This window comes from Haemaphysalis longicornis, unplaced genomic scaffold, assembly GCF_048455015.1.
Source record: "Haemaphysalis longicornis isolate Haplotype H1 unplaced genomic scaffold, Haemaphysalis longicornis Haplotype H1 scaffold_10, whole genome shotgun sequence".
NCBI classification, from domain to species: domain Eukaryota; kingdom Metazoa; phylum Arthropoda; class Arachnida; order Ixodida; family Ixodidae; genus Haemaphysalis; species Haemaphysalis longicornis.
In genome coordinates this window covers 73,659,023-73,680,135 of record NW_027526204.1, presented here as the reverse complement: position 1 = coordinate 73,680,135, position 21,113 = coordinate 73,659,023, and the positions used below count along the sequence as shown (strand labels likewise).

Sequence of the window (21,113 nt, the reverse complement as noted above, 5' to 3'; positions counted from 1 at the left end):
GAAATGTTCCCAACGGCCTAGTTTGCTTCTTTCGTAAATATATAACTTCTTTGCCGAGTTGAAAAACAAACAAGAAACTCATTTTGGTTTATCCAGTTGTCACTGGATGGCGCTAGCTGTCTAGCAAGCAAGAATTTTATTTTTCATTTTGTTAAAGAAGTGACACATCTCTAAAATAAGCGAACTAGGACGTTGTGAACATAGGTATGCATTTGTAAAGCTTTTCGTATTAGTGCACGATGGGTCACGAAGGGAGTCCCGTACGGGTGCGTCCCCCTTAAAAGTACGCGAAATACTGTAAACGTGGGGGGTTCCATTTTGTTGTTTTCTTCATAAAAAATAGCCTCTGAGGTCGAGATCAAAACCGCGCCTTGGAGCAGAGTAGCATTACGTCTTAGCTACTTAGCAGGGAATTTTCAAAATTCCCTGCTGTGCGTAGTCTTGGAGGCCGTCTTCGCGTAGAGTTGAGCAGTTCGCTCAGTACAATTGCTGTGTAACATTCTAGAAGACACGAGCCTTTGTGACACTGCGGACTCTCCGCCATTACTCTGCATTCTGCGTCATTTAGACCTAACTGGTCCTGGCGAGAGTCGGTTAACTTTGCACTGGACAGTTGTGGTAGAATCCCAACTGAGTCGATGTAATCGAGAAAAGCTGTAGTTTACTCAGCATTTTATATAGAGGGTGGTGAGAGGGTGGTGACTAAAGACACATGTCCCTGAATGCCTTCACATATTGGCGTGCCATTCGGCGTGTTTGAAAACGACCGAACTATATAACGAAAGGCGTGCGCACACCTCACGCATGCGTAATCACTTCGGATAGTCCCGGGCGATGGCCAGATTTGATTACGATCACTGGTATTTTGTAACGCTTATAAAGGACTGATTGTGTTGACGCCTGACTTCATGGGGGTCATTTGTTGATTAAACGTCAGGAGTTACCGGACGCAGCACAGAACAAAGCAGAAGCGAGGGGGAGAAAGCAGCTACGGTCTTGCTCAATAGTCTTCAGGCTATGCTAAGTTTTCAGGTCACTAACAATTCAAAGCAGAGGCTTACTGAAATCTCTTGAAATCAAGTGGGTTGGAGACTTTTGACGGATACTATGTGATGGTTTATGGAGATTCTAAAACTCGGTAAAAGCGAGGCGCGCCGTTTTCTCTTATTACAAATGACGTTGCTACCAAGGGATGGAGCCGACCACGATGCAGTTTTACGAGCGGTTACGGCGCAGTCATCAATGTCGGAGCGACTGTAACCCACCATTAAACATACGCTAGAAGCAACAAGAAGCTCGTCATATGAATTGTGTAACTTCATGATATAGGAAGCACAGCGGCGAAGCCTGTTTGCTGGAAAACAAAAAACACGTGGCCATCGGCTTAATGTCGCCGACCGAAGAGTTCTCTGCGATTCGTGACGTAACACAAAATGCAACCGGATTTGCGAGACTTGTTAGAAAGCCTTATGATAACATCAGAGGAACACGTCTGACCGTCCACCGGACAAGCTTTTTGTTCGGTAGAATTTTCGATTTGATGCCCGGTCTTCATGCTTTGTGACGTCATACTCTACGTCACAAGGCGTCTAAGGGGAACACGAGAAAACTCATTGCCGAATTAATTTTTCTAAGCCAAGTTTCCTTCGACGCATGCTTGAAACGAGCGCCTAGATACTTTCAGCGTTTGGTTGAGGCGGTTACACCAACCTGTGAGCAACAGCGCCGCTGTGAAGCTGTCCGTGCCGAGCTGGTTAGCCGCTTCACAGGTGTAGTTGCCCACGTCATCGGGTGACACGTCAGGTATCGTGAGAACGCTAACCGTCTCGCTGAGCATCTTTGCCGAGGCCTTGCTTTGTGGACGAAGCTCTCGGCCGTTCCTAAACCAAGCGAAGCTAAGCGGCTCCGTTCCGATGTGAGCGCTGCAGGAGATCCTTATCTTTGAGTTGAGCCGGGAGTTCTTCGGGAAGACGAAAGGCTGTATCTGAGGCGGTTCTGCAAACAGCGGAATGTCGGAAGTACGTAATGGCGAAGTTGGAGCAGCATGGAGAAAGATTGATACAAACTGACGAATTCTCGTCAGTTTCTCCACAAAGGAATTCGCTTACCGCCGATTCCGCATAATGACGGAGTGATGAAGAGGAGAGTCGCATACAGTGCGAGTATGGGAAAAGGATCCATAACAGTGAGCTTGCAGCAGCGGCAGGAGTACGACGGAACGTTGTGCAGCGCGTACTGCTCAGACTGGAGCCAGAATGAAGTTGAAATGTCGAAAATACAGAGAGCACTGAGTACAAAATGAAGTGGAGGCATCACGATGTGGACAACTAGCGCCACGCCGTGGTGAGTAGGCCAAATGCATCCAGTCGGATTAAATTGGGCGCCTTGATACAACAGCGTATTTGGTACTCGCGTGCTTCACACCCTTTGTAACTGGGTAACTTTACAGCATTGGCGTATTCATACACGGAAAATATTTTCGCGTTTATTCATGAACTTTTGTTTATTTTTAGTATGACTGCAGTATTAAGTGCCTGCCACAATGGAAGCGAGTTTTACAAGTAGCGTACAGCGCAGTAAATGCACTATTCGTTGCACTTTTGTACATACGCTATTCACGGCGGATTTAAAAAAAGCTAGAAGTTACAGCTGTTTAATAAGCATTTCAGAGGAACGCCGTCTCAAATGAACCGTTTCGAATTGACAGCGATAATAATCGGACGAGCGGTTGCCAGATCGTGAGGCAAGAAGGTAGAGCTGAATGAAGCTGAAGGTCCGAGAGGACTAACATTGGCTTTCCCTCACCCGTTCACCTACAAACAAGAGCTTTGATGTTACGGTGTGCGTGCTACACAAGTATCGTCGGTGACGATACACGTGCGAGTTTTCGTCTTAGGCCGTTACTGCTTCAATGGTCACCGTTGGAATGTTTCACATCGCTGGAGCCGTCCATTTGGTATCAATTTTGACCACAGGTCTGCCCTCCGGGGCAGTGTTGTACACGTTCCTATAAAACAGGAACGAAAGCTCGTTCCTCGTTCCTTCCCAATTTTGAAACGAGTTCCCGTTACAAGTTTCTTTATTGCGAAAGGAACGCGTTCTAGTTCCACCTCGAACATTGGAACATGTGGTTACATTAACGTTACACTTCATTTTTAAAAATTAAAACACGGTGTCGGATAATCCAGAGGCGAAATAAAGAGCGAAAATTAAAACTCACACCGAACTACGTATATTATACGAATATTAACACCGCCGGCAGCACATTATCTGGAGATGAAAAGAATCCAAAGAAACGCTCGTAGAAGAAGTTTTTCAGGGAGCACCGGACAAACTTCAGACACTTCTAAATGCGCGCACCCCTGATATACAAAGTTCACATAAAAAAAAGAGAAATGCTTAAATGATTTCAGCTAAACATATTTAACTCACGAAGGGCTCCTCGTTCACGCTCGTTCGGTCAACTGACCGGACTCAAGCTTCCCTAAATCGACTTTCTAGCTCTCACTCTGACTGTCCAAGAGTGGCTCAGTGGCGAAGGTGTTGCGCTATTGAGCACGAGGTCGCGGGTTCGATTCCCGGCCGCGGCGGCTGCTTTTCTGATGGAGGCGAAAAGCAAAAACGCCCGTGTGTGCGAGATTTCGTCGCACGTTAAAGATCCCCAGGTGGTCAAAATTAATCCGGAGCCCTCCACTACGGCGCGCCTCATCGCCTGCGTTGCGCGTCGGCGCGTTAAACCCCACAATCAAAATCAAATCAAATCTGACTGTCCAAGAACACGAAACACTTCGGCTTTATTACACAAAAACCACGCCTCGAGGACCTAGTAGCTAACACACACTCGGCCGCTGATTGGCCAGGTAAAGAAGACCCAGATATTTGCACACAAACAATCACGTGATCCACACTCTTACTCTCACTACCAGGTATTCATGAAAGCACAAGTATAACGCAGGTTGAAATCGCCCAACTAAAGCAACTCTGAACGCTGGCCGTCGACCTTCGGGCGGCCTCTCGGGCGCGCGATGAAATTAGGCCCAAAAATGACGGAATTCCTGTCCTTTGTCGACACGACGCGTGCGATACAAACGGACCTGGCTCTCCCGTCGACCCATTCCCGCCAGATCGGCGATAGACCGAGCCGTGACGAACTGCGCGCGCACTCTGCACCTTCCAGGAAGACAACATCCCGAGACCCATAACCGGTGATCCTTCGAATTACCTCACAGGAAGCACAGCTCCCCCAACAACAATGCATGCGCGCCTTGCGCGCCCTAATGCAGTCATTACCCCTGACAATATACAGATACGATGGTTTCACAAGGGAACTGCGACGCCGATCGGACTTGGACAACCTTTCCCCGGCAGGGTACAATCCGCCTCTTTCACAACCCCACCGCGCATGCGCAATCCCCTAGCGGCCAAGTCCCTAAGCAGTCCAGTAGGGGCAGCAGACGACATTCCCCACAGCTCCCGCACAAGCGGGAAGAGGTCGTGGTTGTATTTACATCGTTTGATTTTTTGTGTGTGCTCGTTGTGCGCGGAACAATGCCCACAACTTGTGCTGCGTTCCGCTGTAACTCAGAGTGGCGAAAAGGGAACGGTGTCGGCCTCTATCGCTTCCCGTCGGCCGCACGCGAACGGCTACGGCGGTTTGCGATGGGTTTGCGTCGCTCGCGTCGGCTCGGGTGATGGGAACGTTACGCTTAGCATCCTGGCGGATATTTGATCGCTGCTATCTGTGCAACTGCGAATGACAATCCTCAACACAACTTTTCACTACACTATCATCCCCTTTCTCGCATGTGGAACTGTTATAACTGCCGTTTGAGCGATCGGTGACCAAGACATCTGCGTAGCCTGTTTCGATGCTTCCGCGCAGGTATCGCCATCTCTCGGCCGCTCGGCGCACCGCGCGCCGCGGCGACCGGTGGTCAGCGTAGGCTTGCATCGCGGCAGATATATCTGATCGCCGCTTTTAAAATAAGCCCTGACAACAATCCCTAGCACAATTTTTCACCACACTAACACCTACTTTTTCGCATGTGGAACTTTTTAGCGATCAGATTGATTCAGAAGAGCAGCGACAAGCGCGGTTGCTACCGTGGTCTGCGCCGGTTCGAGCCGCTGAGTGTGCCGTGCCGAGCTGTCAGGCGCGGCTGGCGTGTGCGCGGACTGTTTCTGAAGGCAGAAAACGCTTCACGATTGCTTGCTTTATCCATTTCTTGTGAACAAACGCGCAGAATCTACAAATTCAGCTCAGCGATCATCGTAGTTAACCATGGAGCAAAAACAGTGGGCGGAGCGACGCCGACGACGCATCTCATGCGCGCATCGGGCTCGCTCTGCTACTCGGACGGCACACGGATCTGTCCGAGATTTCTCTGCCAGCCCTCATTCAGTGATAAGAAGCCGCCTGGTATTATGTGATGACCAGGGGCTGTCATCTTAAGGCGTTATAACACCAACACAGAAGAAAAACTTCGGCTGCTCCTCGCCGTAATGTGGGATTGCCGTGCATACAACGAGAACGCAGCCGGAGGAAACGCCGGTAAACCCTACAGCTTCAACTTCCGCTAGGCACGCTAGGTGGCAGCACACCGCAATGAAAGAGGCGGATTCTACCGGCCAGACTCGCCTCCTGGCCTCCCCAGAGAAATTATGAAAGGTGAAAAGCATTCTCGTGGCTGCGCTATTCACCCGTCGAACGCCGTCGCGTAAGCTAAACCGGCATGAAAGCTAGCACAAGCTGCGGCCCGCTGCGTTGCTTTTCTTCTGCCCTTGACCTTCGAGGAAGCACGTTCCGCTGTAGGGCGGACAAATTGGCGAGCTTATGGAAAGAAAAACACACTAGCGACCTGTTGATTTCTGTACTCGAGCCTTGGAGTATAATCCTAGCGATGTAACGTTTGCAGAAGGAACGCCGTTCCTTCATAAACCTAACGAGTTAGGCTATGTTCAGACTACGTACCGACGTAGTGTGAGCTAAGGTTCAGCAATACAGTCCAATTCAGTCGAGTCCAGTCCAGTCCAGTCCAATTCAGTCTAATCCAGTCTAGTCCAGTCCAGTCACTGCTCCCCGCGCATGCTCAGCACGGCTCTTCACGAGTCGCGCGACACGGCTATCAAGCGGCTCCGGTGCAGCGTCAGATTTGGCTACTGCGCAATTGAGGCGCACACCTGGGCACGCGCCGGTGCCAGTGCGTCTGCCGCCGCTGTGACGCAACACAATCCACTTTAATCCAATCCAAATCCAAGCCAATCCAACCAATGTCCCTCGCGCTCACAGCCATATCGTGAGCTATGGCGTAAAAAAAAAAAAACGGCGTGTCACGCAGTTCGGTTGGTTGAGACGTGAAATGACGTCATTCTTTAAAGATATTACGACAGTTGCGGTCGCAGTCTGAACCCGGCCTTACCGTTACAGTTCCACTGGCCCTTAATGGAACGGTGGCGTTCCTCCGTTCCTCCAAAAAGGAACAAGTTCCAGGAACGCCGTTCCTTGGAACGCCGTTACCTACAACACTGCTCCGGCGTCTGCTGAATGTGTATCGACTCGTGATCTATGTAACAGCACATATAAAGAAAGTATCTTCATCCGTTTCATAAGTGCCTTCATAAAGTGTATTAGGGGCGTTCAATTAAGACAGTCATACGGTACCTCCAGAGTGATGTTCTTGGCAAGGTAGAACGACTCAGGAATTTGTAACAATGGTAAAGAAAGTTACCACTCCTTCTCAAAGACAGATGAGAGAAGCGCAAAAGCTAAAATTGCGTCCAACCGTCGCTTAAAGTGCGCCCATTCGATCGTCAAACCTCCAAAGGCCCAAATCGCAACCGAAGAACGAACCCACGCGACGGTTTTTGGCACACCAAGTAAAGCACCCATGAGCGATCTGAATGTATACCGTTACCTGGTTTATGAGATTAAGGTATACGCTACTATTGTACTCCTTCATCATCGATGTATGTAATGTCTCATCTAGAACCGTTCCCGTTTCGCGATTTTCAACTAACCGGTTTGACACGATGGAAGCCCGGTTTCAGAGATCTTATCAGAGCTTTTCATTTGATTAACCAGTCTATGGGGAAATGCATTAGTTTTTGTAGCGTAAGCTACACTGGCCGAGGTTGAACAGTTTCGCGTGCGTCGTGAAGGGCCGTTCTGCGCAAGCGCGAGGGACATTGGATTGGGTTGGATTTGATTAAAGTGGATTGTGTTGCGTCACATCCGCGGCAGACGCACTGGCACCGGCGCGTGCCCAGGTGTGCGCCTCAATTGCGCAGTAGCCAAGTCTGACGCTGCACCGGAGCCGCTTGATAGCCGTTTCGCGCGGCTCGCGAAGAGCCGTGCTGAGCATGCGCGAGGAGCAGTGACTGGACTGGACTGGACTGGACTCGACTGGATTGGACTGTATTGCTGAACCTTAGCTCCCACTACGTATATCCTGGCATAGCAGAGCTAAGCCACTGCTATTTTTTTTACAGGACGCCATCGGTCCCACTAAAAAAGCTTTCGTTTTAACAACGCATGAAGACATCGTACGCAGAACCTCCGGCCGAAACGGCGTCTTCAATTAGGTGCCGTTGGTGCTCGCAGCGCATGATCTATGAACATTCACCCGGTAGAAGGGCCGGAGAAAAGCGTCGCAGGAGGACGTATAGTTTGTGCTTCAGCTGCATTCAGTCGGCACGCATTGCACGAAACCGCTTGGCTACGGCGGCCTCTAATCCGCACATCGCAGCCATCTTCGTCTTGTTAACACCCACCGATTTTGGGCGTTCTTTCTGGAGTACACCTGCAGTTGGAAGCGCTTCTAGCCGGCCTGATTACTAGCACTGACCTGTGGGTAAAAGCGGGGCCGTGAAGCTGGTCTCTCCAAATCGGTTCGTAGCTTTGCAGGTGTAGTTTCCGACGTCTTCAGGCGACACCCTTGGCACGGTCAGAATGCTCACAGTCTCGCTTATGATCTTCGCCTTGACCTTGCTCGCTGACTGTAGCTCCTGGCCGTCTTTGAACCACACGAAATTGATCGGCTCTGTTCCAATATGGGCGTTGCAGGAGATGACCATGTTGGGGTTCGGTGGAGGATTCTTCGGAAATGCAAACGGTTGAATGTGGGGGTGGCTCTGGAAGCAGTAGTAGATTCCAAGCCTCTCATACGTCTCAGCAACAACATTTGTAAAACTACAGTAAAACGTCGTTATACCTAAATCGTTTAATTGAAACTCCCGCCTTATTCGAAGTTTTCCACTGTCCCAACTAATGCATTGCAGAGCACAAATGCTTCGCGCTTTTGACGAATCGCTGCTTATACGAAGTCAGCTTCCTGTTTCCATGACTTAGTTATAACGAAGGTTTACTGTAAAAGGATAAGGTTTATCACGAAAAAAATGTAGGCTTACCCCCGTTACTGCACGAGCAGGGAGCGACGACAAGCGCGGCGAGATAAAGTAGGCGTACGAATGAAATGCGCATGATAATGCTCGGTAAATGGGTCAAAGAACGATGACTTCGCGTACGAGAGACGTCCTTTCCAAAGGACGGCGGCCGAAGTTGAGATTTCGGCATCGCGAAACAAAACGCTGAGGAGGGCCGGCGGTAAAGTGCGGACAACTAGCGCCACATGGTGAAGCGTAGAGCAAAGACAGCTTTCGCGCGAGAAAAAACAAAAAACAAAACACCTATTTAATTTCTAAGTGATACCGCGTAGCTGGTCCAGCATTCTGTCTCATGATCACGTAATGGCCATTAAGAGGCGCATAAATTGAATGACAAGCCTTGGCTTGCCGTATAAGTTGATGGGGGCGTAATACAGCGACGAGAAGTTGCTTTTGCACTTAAAAAAAGCGCGTGATGAGAGATTGGGGTGTCTTGTACAGCTAACAAGCGACTGCAAGGCAACCATGATGGCCTCAACGTCCAGAGGACTTCGCTGTGTTTTGGGAACAGCAAATCAACTTAGGGCTGGCTAAGTCATCAGTCCTGGCAATCAATGCACGCAGCTGCAAAGCATAATTTCCGAGAGTGCGGGAACCACATGGGGCGCTGTATGCACGACTGCTGTGCATTCGAGGCCGCTGTACCAGAATAACGGCCTCACACTGAATCGTACATCAAAATTTGAGATCGTGGAAATGGATGCTTCCGCACTTATTGTTTCGGAAATGCAATAGGTGGTTGACTAGTGCCTCTCGGGCGGCTGCAAAATTGCCGAAAATTATCAATCACTGCGCAGGCGCTTACCCTGTACAACAAGAACCGCGGAGTAGCTCGCGCTTCCGGCGGCGTTCGAAACGGTGCACGTGTAGTTGCCGAGGTCCTCAGCGCCGATGGCTTCAATGGTCAGGGCGGCCACGTTCTCCGAGACAGTCTTGACGTGCCTCCTCGAAGTGCTGGTGATTGGGTTCCCGCCATGTGTCCACGCGAAGTGTAGAGGGTTCGCGCCGCTGGAGACGACGCACGCGACTGTCATTTTCTGTCCGAGCCTGGCGTTCTTTTGGAACGAGAAAGGCATGATTGCTGGCCGCCCTAAGAAATTAGCACATTTTTTCGTGAGAATTCACATCAAGAGGCGGCACATCGGCAAATGCGTAAGAGTTAACTTACCAGAGTCGTCGGTGCTTGTACACGAAGCGATAGATATCACTCCCACGGTCAAAAACAGACTCAGCTTGATGGTCGCACCCATCTCGTGCCGGAACGCACACAGGCTACTACTGGTAAGGCACCGCGGTTGGATAGGCGGTCGTTTTTCTGAGTGCGTGAGCGACCGGTGACGTCACGGCGGAGCACGAGTTGTGAGATGGACGACTAGCGCCACTCCGAGGCCGAAGCCGGAATCATAACGTTTTGCTGGAACCAGCTGCCCCCATAGCGCGAATACACGTCGAGGGTCGGTACTATTTCACACTTTCACCGTCCCCCATACACGTCCTGCCCTCTTCCGGACACTTCAGATCATAAAGATGTCTCTTTAAAGGTTTCTTACTGCGTGGAGTGCAGTTTTGGTGCACACGACACTAAAAAGCGGAAGGAAAAACAAAGACGCGTTTTTACGATCGTGAACGTGGTTATCATGAATCGAAGCTCCAAAAATATGACAAAAATTAAGATAACTGAAGAGCAGATGCGACGTCGGCGGGTATCGTCGCATTTGCAATTTTATAAGCTGATTTTACATACACCCACTTATACCAGTTGCTCTATGAAAGTGGTATCAGTAGGTGCATACAGCGATAAAAATGAAGGTTAAAATGTCTTAGTAAGTTCTTGTACAAGAATGCAGGAACCTGTGTTAAGAGTTGGTTTGCCGTTGCGCCACCCCCCCCCCCCCCCTAATAGTGTATCACAGTTTACCTTAATAGGGTCGCCAAGTTGTCTTTTACGTACGGATATACCTGTAACTATAATAAACGCTTCGCATCTGCCTTTCCCCCGTCTTGGAACGACTAACTGTGCACTAAATTCTGCTCTCACGGCGTGTTTAGCGAGTAAGAATAAAAAAAAAAACGCCACCGCGACGAAAGCAAGATTCAGACGTACCAGGGACGATAAGCTCTGCCGTAAAGCTGTCGCTTCCCGCAGCATTCGTAGCTCGGCACGTGTAGTTCCCGATGTCTGCCGCACCGACGTCGATTACGGTCAGCACGGATACGGATTCGGTGACAATTTTTGTAACAGCCTTGTGACCGTCAACTGGAAGCGGTCGTCCATCTTTGAGCCACACAAAGTGCAAGGGAGGCGCGCCTTCGCTGACAACGCAAGTCACGGCTAGAGTCTGGCCCTGGAGGTGGTCCTTGGGGAAAGCGAATGGGCGAAGTCTGGGGGGTCCTGCGGGGACGAAATACGTAGTACCATTCACTCGTGCGGACGTCGAGACAAACGTAACAATTTGAAAGGTATTCTCCTACCTTCTGCGGCTTGTACACGCGACGTCAGGGTCGTTAATGCCGCGAAAGTGATGATGAGCATGGCTTCAAAGGACGAGAACGGGGTTAACCGGATTGAGAACTGCTTCTGGGTGTAGTGGCACCGCTCCCTGGCATTATATAGTCGCTGGAATCTTTGCCTTTGTATTTATTAGTTGTCTGACCGGCGACCGTGGAACACGTGGCGCCACATATGAGGAGTTTCTGCAACGAAGCTTGGAAAAGTGGCTAGACTCGCGGATATCCTCTCTGTGTCGCGGCTGTTGCATAGAGTGCGCTGAGAAGTAAATGAAGAAAAATAAAGTCTCTGAAGTTTCAAAGATGATAGTCTTTCTTGGGTTAATTAAATGCAGAAGTTTTGGTCTGTCTGTCTGTCTGCCTGCCCGTGACCCGGCCAAAGTGAAACAAGCTGCGCAGTAGTCTTATATACCCACAGCTAAATCCGGTCCGGTCCGGTTTGAAGTATGAAGTCCGGTGGCAATGTTCATACTTATCAACATTGTTGAACAAGAACAAAATATTACGCAAATATGACGTAGAGAATCAATACATAACAAAAAATTTGCAGTGTTCCTTTATTTAAAAAATTCTGGATGCTTGATTTTTGCAATAGCAAATGAAATACATCCACTGCTAAAAACAAATTCTCTTTATCGCCTGCTGTCGCCCGCGCCACAATAGCTTCTGGCGGCATTTTAAGAAATCGAACGGCAACAGCAACAAATGGTTCCACTAAATTGGTTCCATGTTCCTCTTGGAAAGCGCGTGGAGTAGGGCAACGTGGTTCTGTAAACGTTGTAGCACGGTGCCTCGATTCACGCGCGTCTCCGCCGTACGGCAGCGCTGGAATCGAGGCACCCGGCGTGGGAGAGTGGAACGCGGTAAATTTAAATTTAATTGAGCAAAGCTGTACCGTACTTATCTTGGGAGGAGCGAGACGGGAGAGGAACAGCGTAAGAGGTAAGTGGGAAAGAGAAGGGAGGCATTTACTTGGCAGGGGCTCCACAGGACTATCGTATTTCTTCGACATTTGCAACGGAAGGAGCAGGCACGCGTCCATTTTTTTATTTTAATGAGCGTGAATACTGCTGCGGTCCGTAGGGTGGCGCTGTTCACTTTCTCGATGGTTTGACAGGACTCGGAGAATAGTCCCTTCGATATGTTAAACAACGCACGTCAGTTTCAAGCGGCGCTGCTAAGCACGAGGTCGCCGGTTCGATTCCCGGCCGCGGCGGCCGCTTTTCTGATGGAGGCGAAAAGCAAAAACGCCCGTGTGTACGAGATTTCGGCGCACGTTAAAGATCCCCAGGTGGTCAAAATTAATCCGGAGCCCTCCACTACGGCGCGCCTCATCGCCTGCGTTGCGTCGGCGCGTTAAACCCCCACAATCAATCAATCAATTAATCAGTTTCAAGCGGAGTGACTTGTATGGTCTGCGCAATTTTTCGCAGTCGGATGAAAATTGGCGAAATGTGTCTGCACCGACGAGGATTGATGATCTAGCTGCGCGTAGTGTGCTTACGTGCGGTCAGAAACACAAATACCGGGAGTGTTTAACGAGGGTGGATAGTGCACTGACACAGGGAACTGAGAGGTACCAAAACACTCCAAGTTTCAACGCTTTGAAGGCGGGTTATGCGTGGGGCAAATGCTGCGTAAAAAAACTAAAATCACCCGGACTTTCATCGTGTTGCCGTGGTGGAAGCCTGAGACAGCGCCTCCACACAGCCTAACCAAACAGCGAAATTTATGTCAAAGGCGAACTAAGATATGCATACGTTAAAGGAGCCATGAAGAGAAAATACAACTTCGTTTAATTTGAAAGAACCAGGATTCAGTATCTCACTGAGCTCCATTAGAGCCACAAAAGATGTTTTTTAACGAAAAAAAGCAAGAAGTATTTAAAAACTTTCAAATTTTGCGCCACAGTGACGTTTATGAGCAAGAATGACGTCATACGGGCCAACAATAAAACATAATTTTTAGTGCGTTAACTGCACGTTAGTATTAAATTGATGCGATCAAATGCAATTAGAGGCCCCATTACAGACGTCCAGTCATTGTCGTCGCGACAGGTCAGTTAGGCGGCCGCCAATCGCACAAACAAGGTTCCGTGACGTCATAGAAAAGTTGCGGGAAATTGGCTAGGGGGTCGCGACTGCTTCACACGTTTTCTTTAATATCTCCGTTATTTGTTCCAAGATTGCGATGATATTGGTATTATTGTTATCGGGACTAAGCAGTCTTTCTAATAAACCCAACTTGTATTTTGTCTTCATGGCTCCTTTGAAAACGCGCCGCTAGAGGGCACAAAAGCGTAGGAGGAGTAATCAAACCTGAAAACTTAGGGGGAATATGCCAGAGCAGAAAATAGGGCGACAAAGGGATGATTAGAACCGCTGGGGAAAGGAGCTAAGGGGGAGGGAAGGAGCAAGTTGATAGAGTTTGTTAGTAATAGAGCAAATAATCTTAATATACATAACAGGCAAATCGGTTGTTCACAACCGACGCCCCCACAAACAGGGAGAGGCTCTAATCATCATAATCATCATGATCTGCCTCTTTGCCAATGCTAAAAGACGCCCGCGTGTAATCTCCAGTGCCCAGTACCGTTCAACAGACTGACGCTTGGTTAACATGCATACGGCGATTGTGTAAAATGTGCTTTCAGCGCGTTAATGATGAGTTAATGGTGAAGTTCTCCAAACATTCCGAATCAGAAATGTGCTTTAGAAAAGACGATAATTCGCATGCGAATAACGGACGCACGTTTTGCCCATAGGTAATTCATTTGCGCCTTTGTCACGCTTGCGGTACCTCTGTGTCGCTGCGTATTCGCCGCGAGCTCGACATGTAGGTGGCGACACCGTCGCGCTGCTAGTGTGGATGCTCCGCTGAGCGGCCCGTAAGAATGCACACTGTGGGCGCGCTTCGTGCTTTTTTCTCGCCGTATGTGCGCACGAAAGGTGCAAACAAGAGTGGTATGCTGTAGTTCGGTTCCTCAACGTTCAATGTATAGCATGGAAGCGGCAGTCAGTTTTCATTACTACGCCAAAAAAAGCGACGGCTCATCGGGAATCTCAGAATGGCCGTAATTGTGACAATGAACTTGTACGCTGTGGCTCGTAGCAAGCTCGATCTTTCCAGACTATGGCTTTGAGCCTTCAATAAAAGCATAAATAGAAACAAATCAGAAAGCCTCGATCTCTAAAATTCAGTTTACAACGGCAATCTCAATCGCTTTCACTGGTAGCATGACGCATTCTTGCATTTGTGGGATGCCCTGAAATGGTAACACTACTTAACTGCCCCGAAATTCTTTCTAAGAGCTTACGATATTTTTTGTGTGTTCAAAAGGCAACATCAAATTACTGAATTTTGACCAGCGCAGAGATATAAATGTAACCGCTCTAACGGCTCTTTTAAATGAAATTTTACCAACTCTGAAGGAAGGTTTGATGAATAACGGTTTCAGATCACTTAGTTACGGCTTTCGTCGCAAGTGAACTTGCGAATTGAATTGTCAACGCCCGCATTACAATCAACATCTCATGTTTAGCTAGGTTTTAGCAAATTTAGTGACAAGCAGGTTTACAGTGTGCAAACCAAGCTTCTGGGGCCTCACAGTGAGCACAAATTTTCTGTTACGGCTGCTCTGTTGACCATTTGCGTTCCTTTTAAAATCTAACATGTGCCTGCAACAGCGAGATGTGTTTGCATTCTTGCGTATAAGGTCGCTTACGAACCCTAAAGATGGCAATAAATGACGTTGCGCTGTTGCAGATGTAGTAAAACATTTCCTTTTTATTTCTCGTTGCGAATCAGCGCAACGGGTTCCCGGTAACTACTAAATTTGTAAACTGAATATCGCCTTTGTCTTGGCATTTAATTCTCGAGGATTGGTTAAAAAATAAAATTCTGTGCGTTTCTTTTTTTTTTTTTTTTCGGGAAGAGGGGGGGGGGGTCTTGCCAACGTTGCAAGAGCAGAGAGAAGAGAACGCATGTAACGCGAAAAGCCAATTGTGGTTATCAGTATTACTTACAATCGAAACTACACTAGGCGTTGTGTTCTGTAGCGGTGAAAAATCAGTACTTTAACACGTATTTTTAAAATTAATTAACCCCCCCCTTTGGTACGACATTGTCCAGGAATTGTGGCTCGCCTTTTTCAAAAATGTATTGAAAGCAAGCATTGTGGGAAAAAATTTAAAAAAAATCAGCGAGTCAAGGCATACACCCCTCACACATGTGGGCAACAACGTGCATTATATTACGCGTTTTCTCCTCTTTCTTTAAACTTAGGTCCACCTTAAGAGGTTAAGACGTGACCATATTAGGCATTTGGTTATGCTGAGTAGACACGTTTCTGGACAAAGTGATTCATGTCAGATTTGAAAATGATATATATGAAAATGACACACGAAATGCCACATGACAGACGCAAACTCACAACTGCTTAATTTTACCGAAAAATCCCCCCTAAATACTCTTGCGCATCCATAGAAACGTATTTTAAATAATACGTAAAATTAGCAACTCGATACAGTTGAATACATGTTTATTCCTCCTCCTCAGTATAAACAACGACTGGCCGAAAATGGTATTTATTTTAGAAATATACGGGAAGGACACGATCACACAGGCCCTTGCTGGTGTAAAATACGTGTCCGGTAATGTATGGGCGATAGCTCAGGGGTCGTGTGCAGTGTAAATGTTTTTGTTGGTTTCTTCTTTCTATAAGGACACAGCGCAGTTTCACAAGGGTGTGGAATTTGCACGCGTATGCACAGGTCTTGCCGCTTCTTACCCGTTTCGCGTACTAAACTTTTATCCTTTAAATAATCGCTACGCCACCTTCAAAAAGCACCCTTCGACGTTCCCGAAACGGCAGACGACTGCACTCAACAATAGGAAAAGTGCAATGTGTGGAAGCAATGTTCACACTCAAGCGGTGACCACGGCGAAGATGTTTCGTGGAATTAAACCAGCGCATTAGCCCTCAACGGCCGCTGATTATTGCGTTTCTAGAGGAAATGCGCAAGCAGAGGTAACTATGTCATTGCTTACTGCCAAACGAGCACACATATTGGTTGTTTTGTCGTGTGCAGCACGCGTCTTGCGCCGCACGCAACGTGAAAAAGCAGACGACGCGAGAGCGCCATCCACACTAGGAGCGGTTCGTCCCGCCGCCGCCAGGGGCCGACTCTGTTCGCGCTCGGGGCGAATACGAGGAAGGATGCTGATGCGGGGACTCACATGTGACGACGAGCTGCGAGGTGACGCTGTCCGATCCCGCAGCGTTGCTGACCGAACACGTGTAGTTGGCGATGTCTTCAGCACCGACTTCCGGCATCGTTAGTGTCGACGCTGTTTCAGAGAGCTGTTTGACTTGAAGTCTCCTGTCGCTGCTGTCTATCCTCAGGCCGTTTTTCAGCCACACAAATTCCAGCGGTTCGCTCCCTTCGAAGACTGCGCAGTGTACGGTTACTTTTTTAGACGTTTGCTTTATGACCGGGAAGCTGAAGCGTTGCACCCTCGGTGGTTCGCCTGGAATCATCGCGTAAGCGCGAAAAAGACCGTGCCAGAACAACAACAACAACAACAACAACAACAAAAACCCACTACATATCAACTAGAGTCAAGTAAAGTATAGTATGCTCATCTGAATTCCCGTTGCTCCTACCTGCGAATTCCGATGTTCCATGCACTGCGGCATTGGCGATGACGATGAAAGCATAAAAGGGTACTGCAAGCGCCATCGGCACATCTACTATGGTCAACGTCTTCGGATTGAATGAGGGACAATGTCTACCGGAGTATGCCGCGGTCCTTTTGGTTTGGTACGCATGCGCTGTGAGGCCAGTGCTACTTAGGCTATGTACGCGGACAGCTGGCGCCACACCGTGGTGGCACGGGAAACGATGGCAACGCACGCCAGAGTGCGAACTTTTTGAACTGATTTAGACGCTGGCTTATTGGAACAGATGTCGATTACATTAACAAATAACGAAAACCTTAGGAATTCCCACGTATTCCTGAAGTTGTCCATTAACGGGTGAGCACAGAAAGCTCTCGTCGCAACCAAATAAAAGGAGTGAAACCCAGGCTGTCACAATTTAGGCTTTACACGCTGTTCAAAAATATTGTTGGGTGGGCTTCAACCGGTCGAATTCGCGATAGGGTATCACGAGTTCCTAAACAAAGCAAATAGGGGTAAATAAATTTAATGGGTGTTATGTGGGATGGTATAAACTTTTACCGGCATTTACATAAACTTGCGAGGATACGAGAAAAGGCAATATTTCAACAACTCTTGTTTAGTGAGCGCACGGTTGCATGCTGGTTGAGAATCATCTTACAATGAAAAAAAAAAATTAGTTTACTTCAGGGACAAAAGGTTTGTTTCCTGGTTATTTTCTTTTAAACATCATTAGCATACAACGAATGTGAGGTATTCTTTTAGGACTGACTGCCCAAATTGCGCGTAACTGTATACGCTGCTGAAAAAAAAAAAAAAAAATCCGCAATTCCCAGATATTCCTCGATTATTTTGTCTCCGTCCTTTGCGAAGTATTGCAATTAACAATTGACCCACGTATTAGTACTACGTCTTGACGAGCAACAGGTGACGTGATTTCAGTCACATCTCTTTGCTGTAGTGTTTGTCACCGCGAGATTTCTGCACATTAGTGCTTCGGCATTGCTACATGCTGGTAGAAATCGGCAGTGCCGCTCCCGGTGACTGCACCTGATCACCATGCATTCTCCCAGCCATTGCTTTCTCTAGACGAATGAAGCTATACCTCTTGCAGTTGGTGAGGGTTTGCGAGGCTTCCTGGTAGACTTGATTCTAACGAAATCCACAATAAAAAAATTAAAGCCGGTCCACTCAATGTGAAAGCTTGGGAAGTGCAGAGCAGTGATTCGCCATAATGGGCCCCGGAACCGTTACGCGCTCACTGCTACCGCCCAATGCTATTCAAATTTCCCGCCTTCGCAGTGCTCGCGCGCCCCCTGTCTGAAACTGCGCCAGCGGGAGTTCTGTTCTTTTTGTCCTTGCTTTACCTCCCGCACGTGCCGGCGTTGCACTGCCACTTTTTTTCGCTTACTATTGTAAAAACCAACCCAAGAGCATTTCTAACCTAAATGAACGCGGGCGCCGCCGGTTAATTACGTATATGTTGCCTCGGACGTACCTACAGTTTTCTTTGCGCTAAACAACGGGGAGATGTATGACAAGCGCCAGCGGTTCACGAGTTTCGAACGCTTATGACTATATAAACCTCTTGGCTTTCGAAGCCTCTGGGTTACGCCGCGACGACGGAACGCCGTGTGGCTCTACTTGGATCCAGCGAGCGAGCTACGACGACAGGGCGAGCCCCTAAAGTGCTCTGCACTTAAAGCTCCGCTTCGGGCAAGTGTTTCTTCCTATGCGCCTATTGGAAACAAACTAAAGATTTCCTCGGTCCTGCCTGCTGACCTTGAGTTGGGCGCAGCGACCACTGGAGGATAGGGAGGAAGATGCGGGCCGGTAGGCTTGACGGTAGTATTACTACGGCGGAGAAGAGAGGATACGCGATCTCGGCAAGCACCGCAACTGCGCAGTGGGGTTTATTCTTTCCCGGTCGGCACTCTCGCTGACTAATCCTTATACCCCTGTCACACGGGCACTTTCAATCGCGATTGAAGTGAATCGCGATCGAGTTTTCCAGCGCGTTCGACGCACTGCCGCTGCTACACGGCCCGTTTCAATCGCGATGGAGAAGTTGCACCGGTGTCACTCGTGTACGCCAGATGGCGCTAACAATGTACTTGTGGCCGGCGTCTGGTAACTTCGCGAGGTCGTAGGTATACGTAACTATGTAAATATTACCTCACGCTTATTTGGGTCAAGTTATTTTATTTGACACAATTCGTGGCGTTAGTTGAAGTTGTCACATTATGTGCTATTACTGCTATTATGTGCTATTATGTGCTATTACGGACGAGAGTCTCGTCGCTTTCGTTCGATCGTGCTTGGAAGCCTCGATCGCGCTTGAGAAACCAGGATTGAGTTCGAGCGGGATCGAGCTCGATCGCGATTGAAACTGCTGTGTAGCAGCGCCCGATCCGGATTGAGCTCGATCCGGATCGACTCAATCGCGATGGAAAGTGCCCGTATGACAGGGGTATTAGTTTCGTGTGGCGCGGCGTATAAGACTGTTGCCGCTAGTCTCGCTCTCTCAGATGACCTGCAGAGCTTAGAAACCACAGATAGTGAAGACAGCAGCTCCGTTCCAAAACGCTTCTTCGACGGCGAAATAACTGTATCGCGCCTCACATTTTAAAGCCTGAACGTAGATGTCCACTACAACTTTTGTTTTTCTCTGGGGTGAATAGATTTTCAAATGTTTGCTACGGCTGCATAGTTGTCAGTTTGTAATGCAAAAGACCTTTGGCCTTTTTTTTTTCGGACAAGGTAGACTCGCACGCTTCAAATGTTCTCGAGAGGGAAGTGCTGGCGTTGCTTAGTCTTGAAGGAACATTAACAACGTGGCAGCTCGCTTACGGTCGATCAAAGCAGTTCTTTCATCGCGTAAGGAAAGTTGCCATATGTATGCAGAGTACGAACGAGTCAGTTTTCACGTAGCTACGAGCTCTAAAATGGTATCTTCGCACCTTTTTTTACCATCAGAAATTACAGTGAAAGCTCGTTATTTCGAACTCGAAGGGGACAACAAAATTGTTCGATTTAAGCAGAGTTCGAATTAGCGGGATGGCGCTAGAATGAATGGACACCGAGCCACACCGGGGGGGGGGGGGGGGCAGCGCACAAAGAAGCTACCTCTGGACTCGTTATCGCGAATTAGGCGCTACTACACGTTTGTGGAAGGTGATTTTGTTAATAATGTTAATGGAGCTCGCACAGCGAACGCAACTAATTGATCAGTCAGTTATACGCCAGAAACAGGCACCGACATGCATTTATGTGAGCAAGCCAGGCGTAATGTCGAAATATCGACCATGTTTATGCTGGAAAACACTTTTATTTACATGGCAGGGTCGGTGCCATCAAAATTAAAAGTAATCGGTCGAGTACGTACGTTCAGTTTCGGGCCGACTTCTGAACCTACTTCTTCTTCGAGGAGCGATGGAAACCAGGCGATCCCACTTCGAATTAACCGTTCTGGGTACCGACGCGTTCCAATTATCGGAAGTTTGATGATGATTGTTCGGTTTAACGCGCCGACGCAACGTAGGCGATGAGGCGCGCCGTAGTGGAGGGCTCCGGATTAATTTAGACCACCTGGGGATCTTTAACGTGCGCCGAAATCTCGTACACACGGGCGTTTTTGCTTTTCGCCTCCATCAGAAAAGCGGCCGCCGCGGCCGGGAATCGAACCCACGACCTCGTGCTCAGCAGCGCAACGCCTTAGCCATTATCGGAAGTTTTCACCCATTGAAACATACATGGCTGTGTCGGGAGAATGGGCGTCTGTTCGAATTCACCGTAAGTTCGAATTAACCGAGTTCGAATTACCGAGCTTTTACTGTAATATATTTGCGAATAGACCCACCGGTAACGACAAGGCTTGCAGTGAATCGGTCGTTTCCGGCGTCGTTGGAGACTTGACACGAGTAATTGCCGACGTCAACTGCTGATACCTTCTGGATGGTGAGCGTCGACATCGTCTCAACTGGTTGCTTGACCACAAACTTCGCTCCACTGTCGATCGTTTCTTCAGCCTTGAGCCACGTGAACGCTAGCGGGGGCTGACCCTCCGTTGCGAAGCACGACACAGTTAGGTCTCTACCGATGGGGTGATTGCTTGGGAAGAAAAATGGCTGTATCTTGGGAGGATCTGTAAGGTTGCAGCCGGATATGATTATTTTAAGAGATAATGTTTGCTACTAATCACGCTGGCCATGCAAGAAAAAATTTTTTTTTCTTTTGACGGTGCATGGCAAGAGTAAGGGGATGTAGATTTTAATATCTGGCAGGGTTGGAGGCACTCACCCAAAGCCGATATCGCAGGTATCATCAGGTACAACAGTGCACAGGGCAGGAATGTACGGCGAACCTTCATATTGGAAATATTCCAATGCGACGTGTTGAAAATGAGGCGCCTTCAGTTTTGGGGCTAAATGAGTACAGGCTCGCGGTCCTGACGGGCTCTGCCTACAGTTATGCTGAGTGGCAC

The 21,113-nt window shown here is 48.5% G+C and overlaps 1 protein-coding gene across 9 annotated transcripts in view; it reads right to left on the bottom strand.

The window, feature by feature from the left end:
- LOC144158761 (cell adhesion molecule Dscam1-like) overlaps positions 1-21,113 on the bottom strand; it is a 172,348-nt gene that overhangs the window by 92,092 nt on the left and 59,143 nt on the right. Inside the window, exons 1-2 of one of the 9 annotated variants that reach the window (XM_077689887.1) lie at positions 20,930-21,015; positions 20,490-20,774 (exon numbers count right to left, since the gene is read on the bottom strand). The exons of 7 other annotated variants lie outside the window; for them this stretch is intronic. In XM_077689887.1, the coding sequence (XP_077546013.1) occupies positions 20,490-20,774; positions 20,930-20,999 (355 nt within the window). In that variant the 5' untranslated portion in view covers positions 21,000-21,015. Of the gene's footprint in view, positions 1-9,247; positions 9,534-20,489; positions 20,775-20,929; positions 21,016-21,113 lie in introns of those variants that run through there. One more of the 9 variants, XM_077689896.1, reaches the window with a different exon arrangement.